Source organism: Ooceraea biroi, chromosome 1 (assembly GCF_003672135.1).
Source record: "Ooceraea biroi isolate clonal line C1 chromosome 1, Obir_v5.4, whole genome shotgun sequence".
Classification (NCBI taxonomy): domain Eukaryota; kingdom Metazoa; phylum Arthropoda; class Insecta; order Hymenoptera; family Formicidae; genus Ooceraea; species Ooceraea biroi.
The window spans coordinates 12559104-12571355 of NC_039506.1; the positions used below are offsets into that span (position 1 = coordinate 12559104).

Here is a 12252-nt window from a genome sequence, read left to right on the forward strand (position 1 = left end):
AGTTCACTAAGTCCGCGGAATGTTCGTGTACCAGGTTTATTGTAACACAGTCAAAAAACAAACGAACAAAAAGTCAGGCACGGATGGTGTCGAGAGAACGCGAATCTGCGTGCTTGGATCGTCCGTCGAAGATATCGAGCGTAGATCGGGAACGCGCGTCTCTGCTACAGTGGAACCCGCGACGTGGTTCCACGGATGCACGCCGAACTCGATCTCAAGAACTTCGAACGATTTAACGGGCGGCTGAACTTTGGCGAAAATAGATGAGTACTGTCTGCGACAAAGATTCGTTAGCGAACGAGGCTGAATCTTCTCTGGCTTTGTTCTCGACGAGCGATCGACAGCGACGTCGCTTGTTTGTCGCCGTCGGTGGAGAAAAATAGGCATACGCGACCAAACAAGCGAGCTCTTTCGTCTCTGTCCATCGCACGTAAGGATTTAAGCCGTGCGAGCGAGATCGTCGGGGTTCGCGCCCGTACGAGGTCAATTTTCGATCGCGAACGACGCAAATATTGTTAGATCCGGATAGCGCGCGACAAACATCTGGTGCTCGATTGGCCACGCAAGACTCGACGAAATTTTAATCGAAGACTAATTACAAAAATGGTTTAACCGTGGTCCGGATCCCGAACACACGGTATCCACGCATGTACTTTGCAAGACGAAGGACGACCTTAAATAAAAATTCGGGGTTGGGTTGGGTTAGGTTATTTTTAACTTAATCTTCTCATAATCTAAACAAAAGCATCCTACTTTGCATAGAAATATTAAATTTTTTATAGAGACCTGTCATACCTCGTTTAGGGGTGCCTCGTATACTCTTTCTGGTATTTGATGGTGAAAAATGATCTTTCCATATTAGTCGGACAAAATCCTTTTAAGGGCTTTCATTTTGACCAAAAAGGAAGGTTTGTACCAAGTTTCATCGCAATCAAAGGTAAGTCGTTTTTCGGACCTTTATCCCTTATTTAATGTATGCAATAAAGTCATGTGTGCAATGTGTATGTGCGCAATAAAGTCATGTGTGCAATGTGTATGTGCGCAATAAAGCCATGTGTACAATGTGTATGTGCGCAATATGCCATGTGCGCATATGCATGTGCGCAATGAAGTCATGTGTACAAAATGATAATGCAACTTTCTTATTTCTTCTGTGCAATAAAGTCATGTGTGCAATATGTATGTGTACAATAAAGTCATGTGTGCAATATGTATGTGCGCAAACGTACATTCGTATTTTTAATTATTACATGTGTGCAATAGCGCTTGTAGGCAATCGCTCTGTCGGCAATCGGAGCTGTCGGCAAAATGTTGTAGGCAAACGAAGCTGTAGGCAATTGGGAATGTAGGCAAACGAAGCCCTCTCGACGACCTCGAGGATAGTTGCATCGGGAACTTGGGATTTGATTTGAAAATATTTTACAGATACGTTGATGACATATTTACCATCTTACCAACAAATAAGATTCAATATGTTCTTGAGAAGTTCAATGCTTATCATCCTAGACTGAAATTTACATTAGAATTAGAACGTAACAATTGTCTTAATTTTCTCGATGTAACGGTTATCCGAGAGGACAATGCCCTCATTACTAATTGGTACAGAAAACCGACCTTTTCGGGAAGATACACAAACTTTTTTAGTAACAGCTCATTACAACATATTAATCGGAGCTGTCGGCAAAATGTCGTAGGCAAACGAAGCTGTAGGCAATTGGGAATGTAGGCAAACGGAACCCTCTCATAATTTCCCACTCATTAATATAAATACAACATAACATACGTGTTATGTAACAATTACATTGTTGAGTGGGAAATTATATCATAACATGTATATTACTGTTACTTTGTGTTTACTGGGAATGAATTTAAAAATATAAATCCTTGTTTTACTAATCGCTTATCAGACTATCCCAGTGCGACTGGAAAATAACGTTGACGCATTTACGAAGAAAATTAAGGGTGAAGTCAGCAAGCATCAGAAGAAGGCACAAGAGATTATCGAAGAAATAAAGAAACAAACGATGGAAATTGCCTCAGAACTGAAAACAAATATCGAGAACAAAATCAACACGATCGGAGAAGAAATGATAGAGAAACTAAAGGATAAGAAGGAGGCCTTAAAAAGTAAGTTGAAAATATTATGGATAAGAGGGAGATAAGGAGAAAACTTTTCAGCAAACTTAGGAAATTCCGTGAAAAATTTCCAGTTGTACTTGAGATGCTTATTTCACAAGTTAAGGAAGTACTTAAGGATGTGAAAGACGACATTCTGAAGTAGACTTAAGAGATTGAAAAAATAAAAAAGCAAAACTCGACAATAGTGACTGATGTCTTGGAAAAAAACTAAAGAAAACTTCAATAAAATGAAAGAGTACTTCACAAACGAAGTCGAAAAAATTATTAAGAATTTGAAAGAACGGACGGTAGAAATTGGCGAGAATATAAAGAACGAGATACAGAAAAGATCAGTTAAGAAAGAAATCTGGGAAGAGGCTAGGGGACTCGCGTAAATCAAGCACCCCGAATCGCGAGAGGCTAGGGGACTCGCGTTAATCAAGCACCCCGAAGGGAACAGAAACCTACTACGTCCACGCCGTTGTTCCTGGGTAGCGCTAAAAGTAGGATAGTTGATAGAACGGTACACTTTGGGTAATGCAAATGCCGGCAGTACTGTAACTTGTAGTTCGCATAACTCGAATAATATTTAGCGAAAAATACTTTATTATAGCGTTTTGAAAAGCTCTCAAGGTAAGCTACAAGACTGTATAATGAGAAATAAAGAGATCCATTAAAACAAAGTTAACCTTCACATAACCTTGACAGGTGCACCCAAGGTCAAATCAGTGGCAGCATCTTATGTCCCCCTTGAAGTCATAAAACTTTTGTAAGAAACATTTTTCGATACAAGATTTGGTTTATGTGTATACTTAAATTATAAAATAGTATACTTTGGAACGCTGTAACTCACTAAAAAATGGACCAATTGCAAAAAACAAAAAACCGTTGTATTCGTCTCATTGTCAGCTACAACTTTTACTTCGAAAGAAAAATCGCCTTCCATTTAAAAAATGGCCGCCATGATGAAATCTCTAAAGTGGCGCCATCTACAATTAAATTGATAATGCTATCATCTTGCCCCCTTCGAACCAAACGACTTTTGTCTGAAACATTTTTCGATACAAGATTTGGTTTTCGAGAAAAATCAATGCGTTACTTAAAATGGCTCACCCTGTATATCCTGATTGTCCGCATCTTCAAGAATTAGTAAAAGTTATCTGAAAACACATATTTATAATCACATTTACAAGTAGAATGTTTACTATTAAAGAATTTTTGCAAAAAGAATTTTTAGAAAAAGTAACGAAGTCAGCCAAATTCTTTTATTTTTGAATGAAGATTTATTAATAAAGTCTATTTGTTATTTACTTCATTAATTATTTTATTTTTTCTTTTCTGAGTCCTTTCGTTCCGTCATTTAATCTTCAATATCGTAAACTGAATGTTGAAAGAGTTATTAAGTTTTTCTTGAATATCTTAAAAAATGTTAGGTAAATAAAAAAATGCTTTAGACAAAAGTTGTTCAAATTAATTAGTAGAAAAAGATATAATAATAAAAAATATGGGTTTCCATTTAAAAATTTCATTCTCACCTCCACTTGACCTTGGAAGCGCCGCCCAAGGTTATATAAATATTATTATAGTAGATAGGCTAAGCGGGTTCTGATCCAGGGGCGGTCCCAATCCAGGTCGGTTCTGGGTCGGCGGGGGTCATAACCCGCGGGAGGGGGGGGGGGGTAAGATCGGTCCCAACCAGTGAAGCCAATTCGGCCACGGGGCCCCCAGCAGCACCGAAGTAGTGGGGATGACACACACAAGCGAGAACGTACGTACGTGTGCGCTCAGCGCTTCGGCTGCCTTCGAGTAGTAGACGAGAGGCAACATTTGCTGTCTCCGTCTAATCCTACCGAACCGTGTGACGTCACGAGACTCGCGAGCGATACAGCCGAAATCGCGGTTATATGTAATCAATATGTATAGATTATATATAATCAGCCAAATATGATTATGTAAAAATAAGATGATATCACGCCAAACAGCGGATATTATTATGTATAATCCTATAAAATTACATATGTCATTAGATCTTTTCGGATCTAATTATGTATACTTACGTCTGACTAAATTATGTCCATGTTTTCTCGGGTATATTATATATATATATATATATATAAAATAAAATATATAATATAAGAATTCCTTTAAATCAGTTTTGTCAAAGTCGCCAAGAGTTTCAGCAATGAAACTTACATCATTAAATGATGTTTCTCTATCATCATCAAATAATGATGTACATGACCTAAAAACTTTTAATTTATATAAAAATTTATTTTTAATCGGTAATCGTTGTAACATTTCTTTAGCAGCAGTTATATAAAATTGTAAACAATTACATCGAATAGTCGTAACTACATCGATATGACCCTCTTATGTTAAATAAGAAGGATATTCTTCGCATTCCTGTCCTAAAGAAATATTATCAAGCAATTTTTGATTTTCTTCTAAAGAAAATGTAACATTTGGCAAACTTTCTAAAATTTCTGGCTTTAAAAAATTTCGAGACATGTCAGTCAGTAAATTAAAAGATTTCGATTGTAATAAATAAATTCGTGTTTCTTCAGCTTGAAAATAAGCATTATATTGAAAAAATTTAAAATATAATGTAGAAAAAGAAAATATGCTTTTGTATCTACATTTTGCATAATGGATAACAGATATTCTCCAGATTTCGACTTTTCTGTTATAATTACTTCATTGAGAAAATGTCGTATAGTATCCCAATACTTTAGAAGTCTTGAAATGCAAGAATGACGAGAAAGCCATCTCGTCCCAGCTAATTTTAACATTTTATGGTTTGATTGTTGGAAAGATTCTGTAAAGTCTTGAAAAACTGCGGAACGTTTTGGTGTTTTGTTAATAAATACACCAATTTTTTTAAAAAGTCATCGCAAAATGCGGGTATTTTTGCGCATGCCGCATGTGCAATTACTGCAACAGCATGGCAGGGACATGCAAAGGTTTGCACATATTTACATTTTGCTTCTAATTTTTTTTTTAAAGAAATATGCCTCCTGACCATGACTGCTGCATTATCGCAAGACAAAGCAACGATATTTACGAACGGAATACTGAATTTCTCCATTTCAATTGCAAATGCAGAAAATAATTTTTTTGCGCTACAATCTGTTGCATTGAGGTCTATTAATTTAACTAATTGTAAATTGATCTAAAAGATCTAATGACATATGTAATTTTATAGGATTATACATAATAATATCCGCCGTTTGGCGTGATATCATCTTATTTTTATATAATCATATTTGGCTGATTATATATAATCTATACATATTGATTACATATAACCGCGATTTCGGCTGTATCGCTCGCGAGTCTCGTGACGTCACACGGTTCGGTAGGATTAGACGGAGACAGCAAATGTTGCCTCTCGTCTACTACTCGAAGGCAGCCGAAGCGCTGAGCGCACACGTACGTACGTTCTCGCTTGTGTGTGTCATCCCCACTACTTCGGTGCTGCTGGGGGCCCCGTGGCCGAATTGGCTTCACTGGTCCCAATCCACTTAGGTTCTGGGCCGGCGGTGGTCCAAACCCGAGGGAGTGTGGGGGCGAGGGGGTATGACGTCACGAAGGGTATGTTTTATTACCCTGCGGCACTTTTCTATCTTTATTCTAGGAATTATTGTTTAAGATTATGTTCACGACCATGCGGTACTAACGCCATTTGAGCGCCGACACTCGGCTGCAGGAATGTTTAATATGTTATAATATATCAAACATTCCAGCGGATAAGCTATGTGTTACATAACATTTAAACTTTATCGTAACCTGCGTGGTTCAGGTGATTGAGTGAGTGGTCATATGGGTGGCCCGCCCCAGGTTCGATCCCGACATAGGTAAGTAATTTTACATTATATCTTAACAATCTCTTATTATAATATGAACAAATTCTTATACGACTGAATTCTTTCAGGACTTTTTTTACTCGAATGTACGTTCTGACATCCTACTGGCGCCAGCCGCGAAAATTGTCTAGACGTTTAGTGCGACTGGCGCTGGACCTAGTAGTATAGTGTTAGAACGTACTCGATAGCACGAAAAATAGTTTTCTCTAAATCCTAAACTTTCTCTCTGTTGGAAAATACAAAGGTGATATAGACTCACTCGCTGTTGGAAGTTTATTACCTACGTTCCCAAAAATTAACAACAAATCCCCTCCTTATTAAGTCTCATCTCCCGCAAATTTTGAAACCAATCCCTTTTCGCGCAAAGTCTCCACCCTCGCCTCTAGCAAACCCTACTCTTATTTTTTTCTACGGGCTACACGCGAAAAATTAGCTTCCTTCTTCCAAGATATTTCCAAAACGAGCATTCAATCTTTGGTTTCTGGACGATCGTGATCGGTAGTAAGAAGCTCTATATATATAACGTGCCGAGTGAAAAACATGGAACAAGTTGTTGAAACAATAAAAGATATGTTGGAGATACGTTACCCAGATGTCGGGGTAAGTAATATACAATCATCCATACATACTTGCATACATCCGTTTGTCCCTTTACTTTAACCTTTTTACAGTTTCTAGATGCAGTTAATATTACAATAAAGGGATTCATGAATATCGAGAACGTCAAGTGGACGCGGTGGGAGCGTAGAGGAATAAGGATTGAAAATGAATATTGCAACGAATTGTGGGAACGACGAGATGTCAGCGAGGACATATATAATTTAAAATAGTTATTCGGGCTAGAGGAGTGGAAAGAGGAAAAGTGGGATGACATCGGTGAGGATCTAGAAAAAGGATTGAGGATAGAAGAGAACGAAGATGTTGGTGAGTATTTTTTATTTTTATTTTTATAATGGCATTTATTTACGATGTAATAAATTTTTTTGTAAATTTTCTCAGAAATAGTATACGATTCAAAGAGATTGAGGAGAATTGAGGAAGAGGAGGAGGATGACGATATAAATGAGTTATTTTTTCTTTTCAACTGCATTTTATTATGAATAAGTGTAATAACCAACTCTTCTCATGTTACAGAAATTGTATTTGCGAGAAAGAGACTGAGGAGGGACGACGAGGATGTCGGTGAGTTTTCTTTTTATTTTATTATTTATTGCTTTATTTTAAATTAACTAATAAGCGTCTTTGATGTTTTTTTTCAGTATTCCTCCGTGAACGCAAACGCGTAAGGTTCGCGGAGGAAGAGGACGAAGAGGAGGAGGAGAGCGAGGAGGAAGAGGAGAGCGAAGAGAAGGAGGAGAGCGAGGAGGAAGAGGAGAGCGAAGAGGAAGAGGAGAGCGAGGAGGAAGAGGAGAGCGAAGAGGAAGAAGACAAGGACGAAGAGGAACAGGAGAGCGGAGATGAAGACAAAAATTAAAAAATAAAAACGTTTTATAAAATATATAAAAATAAACGTTTTGTAAAATATATAAATATAATAAAAAATAAAAAAAGACATATTGTAATAAAAAAGACGTATTGTAATAAAAAAGACGTATTGTAATAAAAACATATTGTAATAAAAAGAAAAATAAAAATAATATTAGGGTAAGAGATACAGTTATTGATAGGGATACAGTTATTGACACATTAATTCTTTTAACTTAAATTTCTCGTCACATGCACGACGCTCGTACGCAAAGTTTATATGCTCGTACAAAGTACCTTTTCGCCAACAAATTTACTGAGTTATCTTAGATTTCTGTCATTGCGTTTCGAAGCGGGCAGCAAAAACATGCACTGATCTATTCGGAGCATCGCTAAGAGTGGGTCAGTGATTGTTTTTGCTACCGCTTCGAAACGCAATGACAGAAATCTAAGACAACTCAGTAAATTTATTGGTGAAGGAGTACTTTGTACGAGCATATGAACGTTTCACACAAGAGCCATGCATGTGTCGAGAAATTTAAATTAAAAAAATTAATGTGTCAATAACTATATCTGTGTCAATGATTGTATCTCTTACCCTACTTCTTAATTTTATTCTTCCCTAATAAATCTGTAACAAAATCCTTACTACCTGAACGTTTCACCCGGCTCCCTATTGTTTAATGAAACCTGTTTTTCGACCGTGCGCGCTCTAACATTTTGCTCATATCTTAGTTGAAATTGCAATATTGTTAAAAAACTTTTTTGCTCCTAATTATACACACACTCTAAAGATTTGATTTCCGTAAAAACGTTATAGAAAATAAATAAATAAATAGAAATTTTTCTCTTTTACCGATAAAAAGATTTTTAAAAAATGTCATTCGGTAATACGGGATACTCCAAGATCCCCATAAAAATCACTCATGTCGGTAATACAGATGACTCCAGGATCCCCTTAAAGATTAATACTTTGTCGCATAGATGCACTCGTGTGAGGAAAACGGGAAATAGGTGTGGAAAAATAATATTACAATTTATGCTTAGAACAGTATTTTTTTTATTGTATGTTTTTTACATCGGTTTACTAAACACTAGAGCCAACAGTTCACAATCGATAAGGTGATTCTCATCGTAACAATCGCTAGCTCGTATCGCATTCGATACATTTTTAGGCTTGGTGGACGTCATGTTCGAAAATTGCGTGATCTTTGCATCGACTTTACCGACCATACGGTTCAAATGGTCGAACATCAAATCGATACATCGGTCCAGGTTGAACATGGAGAAGAATGTCGATTCGATCATCGTTAAACGTATGTTGAATAATTCCAGACATATGAGTTTCGCATCACACACTGGACTCTCACTGAATCGCACCATCAACGGTCCAACGCTGATAGGACGATCGCGAACATCCTTGTAAAGATGATTCTGAATATCCAATCGTTGTTCATAGAGCCCCTTCCACGTTTCGAGAGACAGGATCAGCTCGTTCCCGCGATTATCTCCTATCGCAATCTCGACGTAGCTCGGTGGACCGACATTGATGCCGATTTCCAAATACTTATACCCCGTAGCCGTCAGTGCATATCACCTGCCCAGTATGCGAATCGCGTGACGTGTGGGTAAAACGCTATGGGAAAAAAATCATGAGTAAAAATATTTTCTTTAAAATCACAAGTATAAGATAAAGGAAAATCCTTTAACGTACCTGGTACATTTTTTCGGTGGAGTTTCAGCATCCTGAGGCGGAACGTATGGAACGTAATAGTTCATACTGTTTCCCGCAGCGGAGTTCATTGCTGCTGCTGGTTAGAATTGAGGTTTTTCACACGCTGTAGCTGATGCAAAACTGAATGTGCGCGAACACGTCTGTACGCGTATATATACAATTCTTTACCACAGGGGAAGGGATTCTTTACCACAACAGGGGAGGGAGTTATCCAAACTAAACGTGCGTGAACAGGTTGGAACGTGTATACGATTCTTTACCGCAGCGGGGGAAAAAGAAAATAAGAATGGATAAAGGAAGTAAAAAAATTAAAACGTATTTTATACATAATATATTTTATTTTTATGTTGAGACCACCAGTTGAACATTTTAAATACATTTTGCAAAGCGCAGTGCGATACATGTTTGTTACAACGTAAAGTGTGCGTAACGTCCAGCTTATTCAAAAATGGTACGTCTTCATAGTGAGCGTCAATAGTTTCGATGTAGATATCATCATCCAGAAGCAGATTCCATAACCATTCGCGTTTCTCGAGTCTCTTGACGTACAGGATGGGTGGTGCTTCGTCGTCGTCATCGTCCATCACCGCCTTCGTAATTAAACGCCTTGCCCAGCAGTATGGAATCGTTCCATCCTCCCATTGTATTCCATGATGATGCGCCGTCAGCCAAGAGGCTTGCGATCTCTCCGCTCTGGTGAGACCGCGCCATGGTCCGCAGGGTCCAAAAATGTAGTGAGAGAGAATATTTCCATTTCTCAGCACGGCAAACTCCTTCACGATAAAGTTCCCACCGACGATGAAGCCTTGCAGATCCACAAACGTTGGTACGGACATGGTTGGTCGTTGTATCAACGCGTCGAGAAGAAGACTACAATCGTTCTCGATGAATCGTAAATGTTTTATATATCAGGTTCTCGATGTTGTCGCGCGCTTAAGTGATTCTGCGCACAACGTTGGTCAACGGGCTGTATTCGACCACGCGATCGTGTATGATGAGACAGTAGGCTGTAGTATTCGCCGGTATGTCTTCCATGCAGTCGAACTCTAATCGCACGTCGACGGTGGCAGTCTTCACAGATTCGCTTTGTCGCGAACAATCGATGACGACGAAGGGGCCGCAAAAACCAAATTTGTCGATGGGAAGAAGCACCTCATCATGATTGCTTCCATAATACGATTTGTAAAACCGCGCGTACATATCATACAGGATGGCATATCTCTTCTTATCGAAATCGAGGTTTAAATCGTCGTATGGATAAAATTCCGAGTTTAGATAAAGTTTCACGTTAGTTAATTTGCAATCGTCGAATCGAGTTATCGCTCTCGTTATGTTATTTTTTCGACCAGTCTGCAACGCAAAGATAACATATCGCGGCTTCTCGAGCTGAGTAGTGGTCTTGACGGTCCACGAATGCTTAGTCGTGCTCTGCAGCAGAGGAAATTCTTGCAAATCCCACGAGCGGAAACTCATGCTTAGAAATCTTCCACTCTCCAGAGTTCGTAGCATAGCCAGCTTGTTGATCTCGTTCAATGCGACGTGGGGCATACGCCACTGTACTCTGAGTAATTCAATCTCAGGCTGAATCTCAGCATCTCCTCTTAGACAATTGTTGTCGTTGCGCGAGCGTATGAGGATCAATTCATGACGTGCATTAATCACTACACGCCTGTAGTCTTCACAAAATCCCAGCAGCATGCTAAGCGGCACGCAAAAGTTGAAGTGGCCCTCTTCACCGTTTGAAAAACTCGCGATATCCCATCCGGCATTCTTCAACATCTCATTCATTGATGTCGTTAGAGATACATAGTTTTTCAGAGTGGAGGTTATTCCAACGTTTCTGTTGCGATCAATGTCCACACCGTTGAGTTCATAGCGAATCTCATCGAACATGAACGCTATGCAATTGTTCTCCAATACAACACGCTTATTCGCTGCGGAGTTCTTTATCGTTAATTTACCCTCGATGTATAGAAAACTCTCGCATAGTAACGTATACAAATCTTGATGTTGTATAGGTATTCGTATGTCATCGCTGTATCCGAACGTTGTGTTGGCATACGGATTGTACGTGTGAGTCTCGATTTTGACGATGCGATCGTCAAAGATCGGTTTGTCCCCGATGTTGAGAATCTCTGTCATTTTAGATATTTCGTACTGCGAAACCCAAAGATTTCAAAAATGCAACGTTTGATGCGGTGAGCTTCCTTCTTTTATCAGGTTGTCGAGTTGTATTATTATCGCGCGATACCGTAACAACAGTTGACTTCTTCGGAAAAATATTACCTCTCGCCAAATTGTCGTTTAACACGAGCATCACCAACGCTCCCACGTTCTGTTACTCTTGCCGCCGCCGCACGTGTAATCTGACGGTAATTTCCTCACCGCGAAAATCGAGTAGTCGTCCCTCTTGATCTACAACGCGTATCGTTAGCTCCGTAACGCTCTTGACGATGATCGGAAGGTAAATGATCTACGCAAGCGTTTCTGATATCTTATATCCTGGTGTCACCCTCGGCGAGAATTCATGTATCGTGTGCACGCGTCTGCCATTGCTGTATACACCGGCAGTCATGCTGCATTCCACACGAATAATGTTTACATTCATTATTTTTATCGGTACATCCGATTCGTGCCATTTTCCAGGTTGTAAGATACGATTCGCAGAGAATCCTAGCAGTGATCCTATGTTGTTAGGTTTACTGAAATTCACTCTGTATGCGCATTTGATTTCACTCTTCATCGTGCTGTGATTAGCGCGCAGTACTATCGAATAATCCTCATCATTGTCGTCCTCTCGTTGCGTCAGATGCGTGACGCTGCGCCGTGCACCGTCGACGGGACGTTTCATACGTTGCGAGTATATGAGCGTGCGTTTTAGATATTGGGTTATGGTGTTCAATTCATATGATCCATCGGGAATCGTAATCTCCTTATCATCATCACTATAGTAGCATTTATTGTTCGAAGCGTTCACATTCGGTATCGTGTGATACGTTTCGAAGACAACCAGACCGAGTTTGTAATCACCGTCACTCAAATCTATGTCTGGAAAGTAGTTTGCCGCGAGGA

General features: G+C 39.1%; 1 protein-coding gene across 1 annotated transcript; it reads right to left on the minus strand.

Annotated features, from left to right (window-relative positions):
- Positions 1 to 10113: 10113 nt before the first annotated feature.
- On the minus strand, positions 10114 to 11322 carry LOC113561901. Its single transcript, XM_026969489.1, has one exon. The coding sequence runs from the start codon at positions 11320 to 11322 to the stop codon at positions 10114 to 10116; it is 1209 nt and encodes a 402-aa protein (XP_026825290.1).
- Between the last annotated feature and the right edge of the window lie 930 nt (positions 11323 to 12252).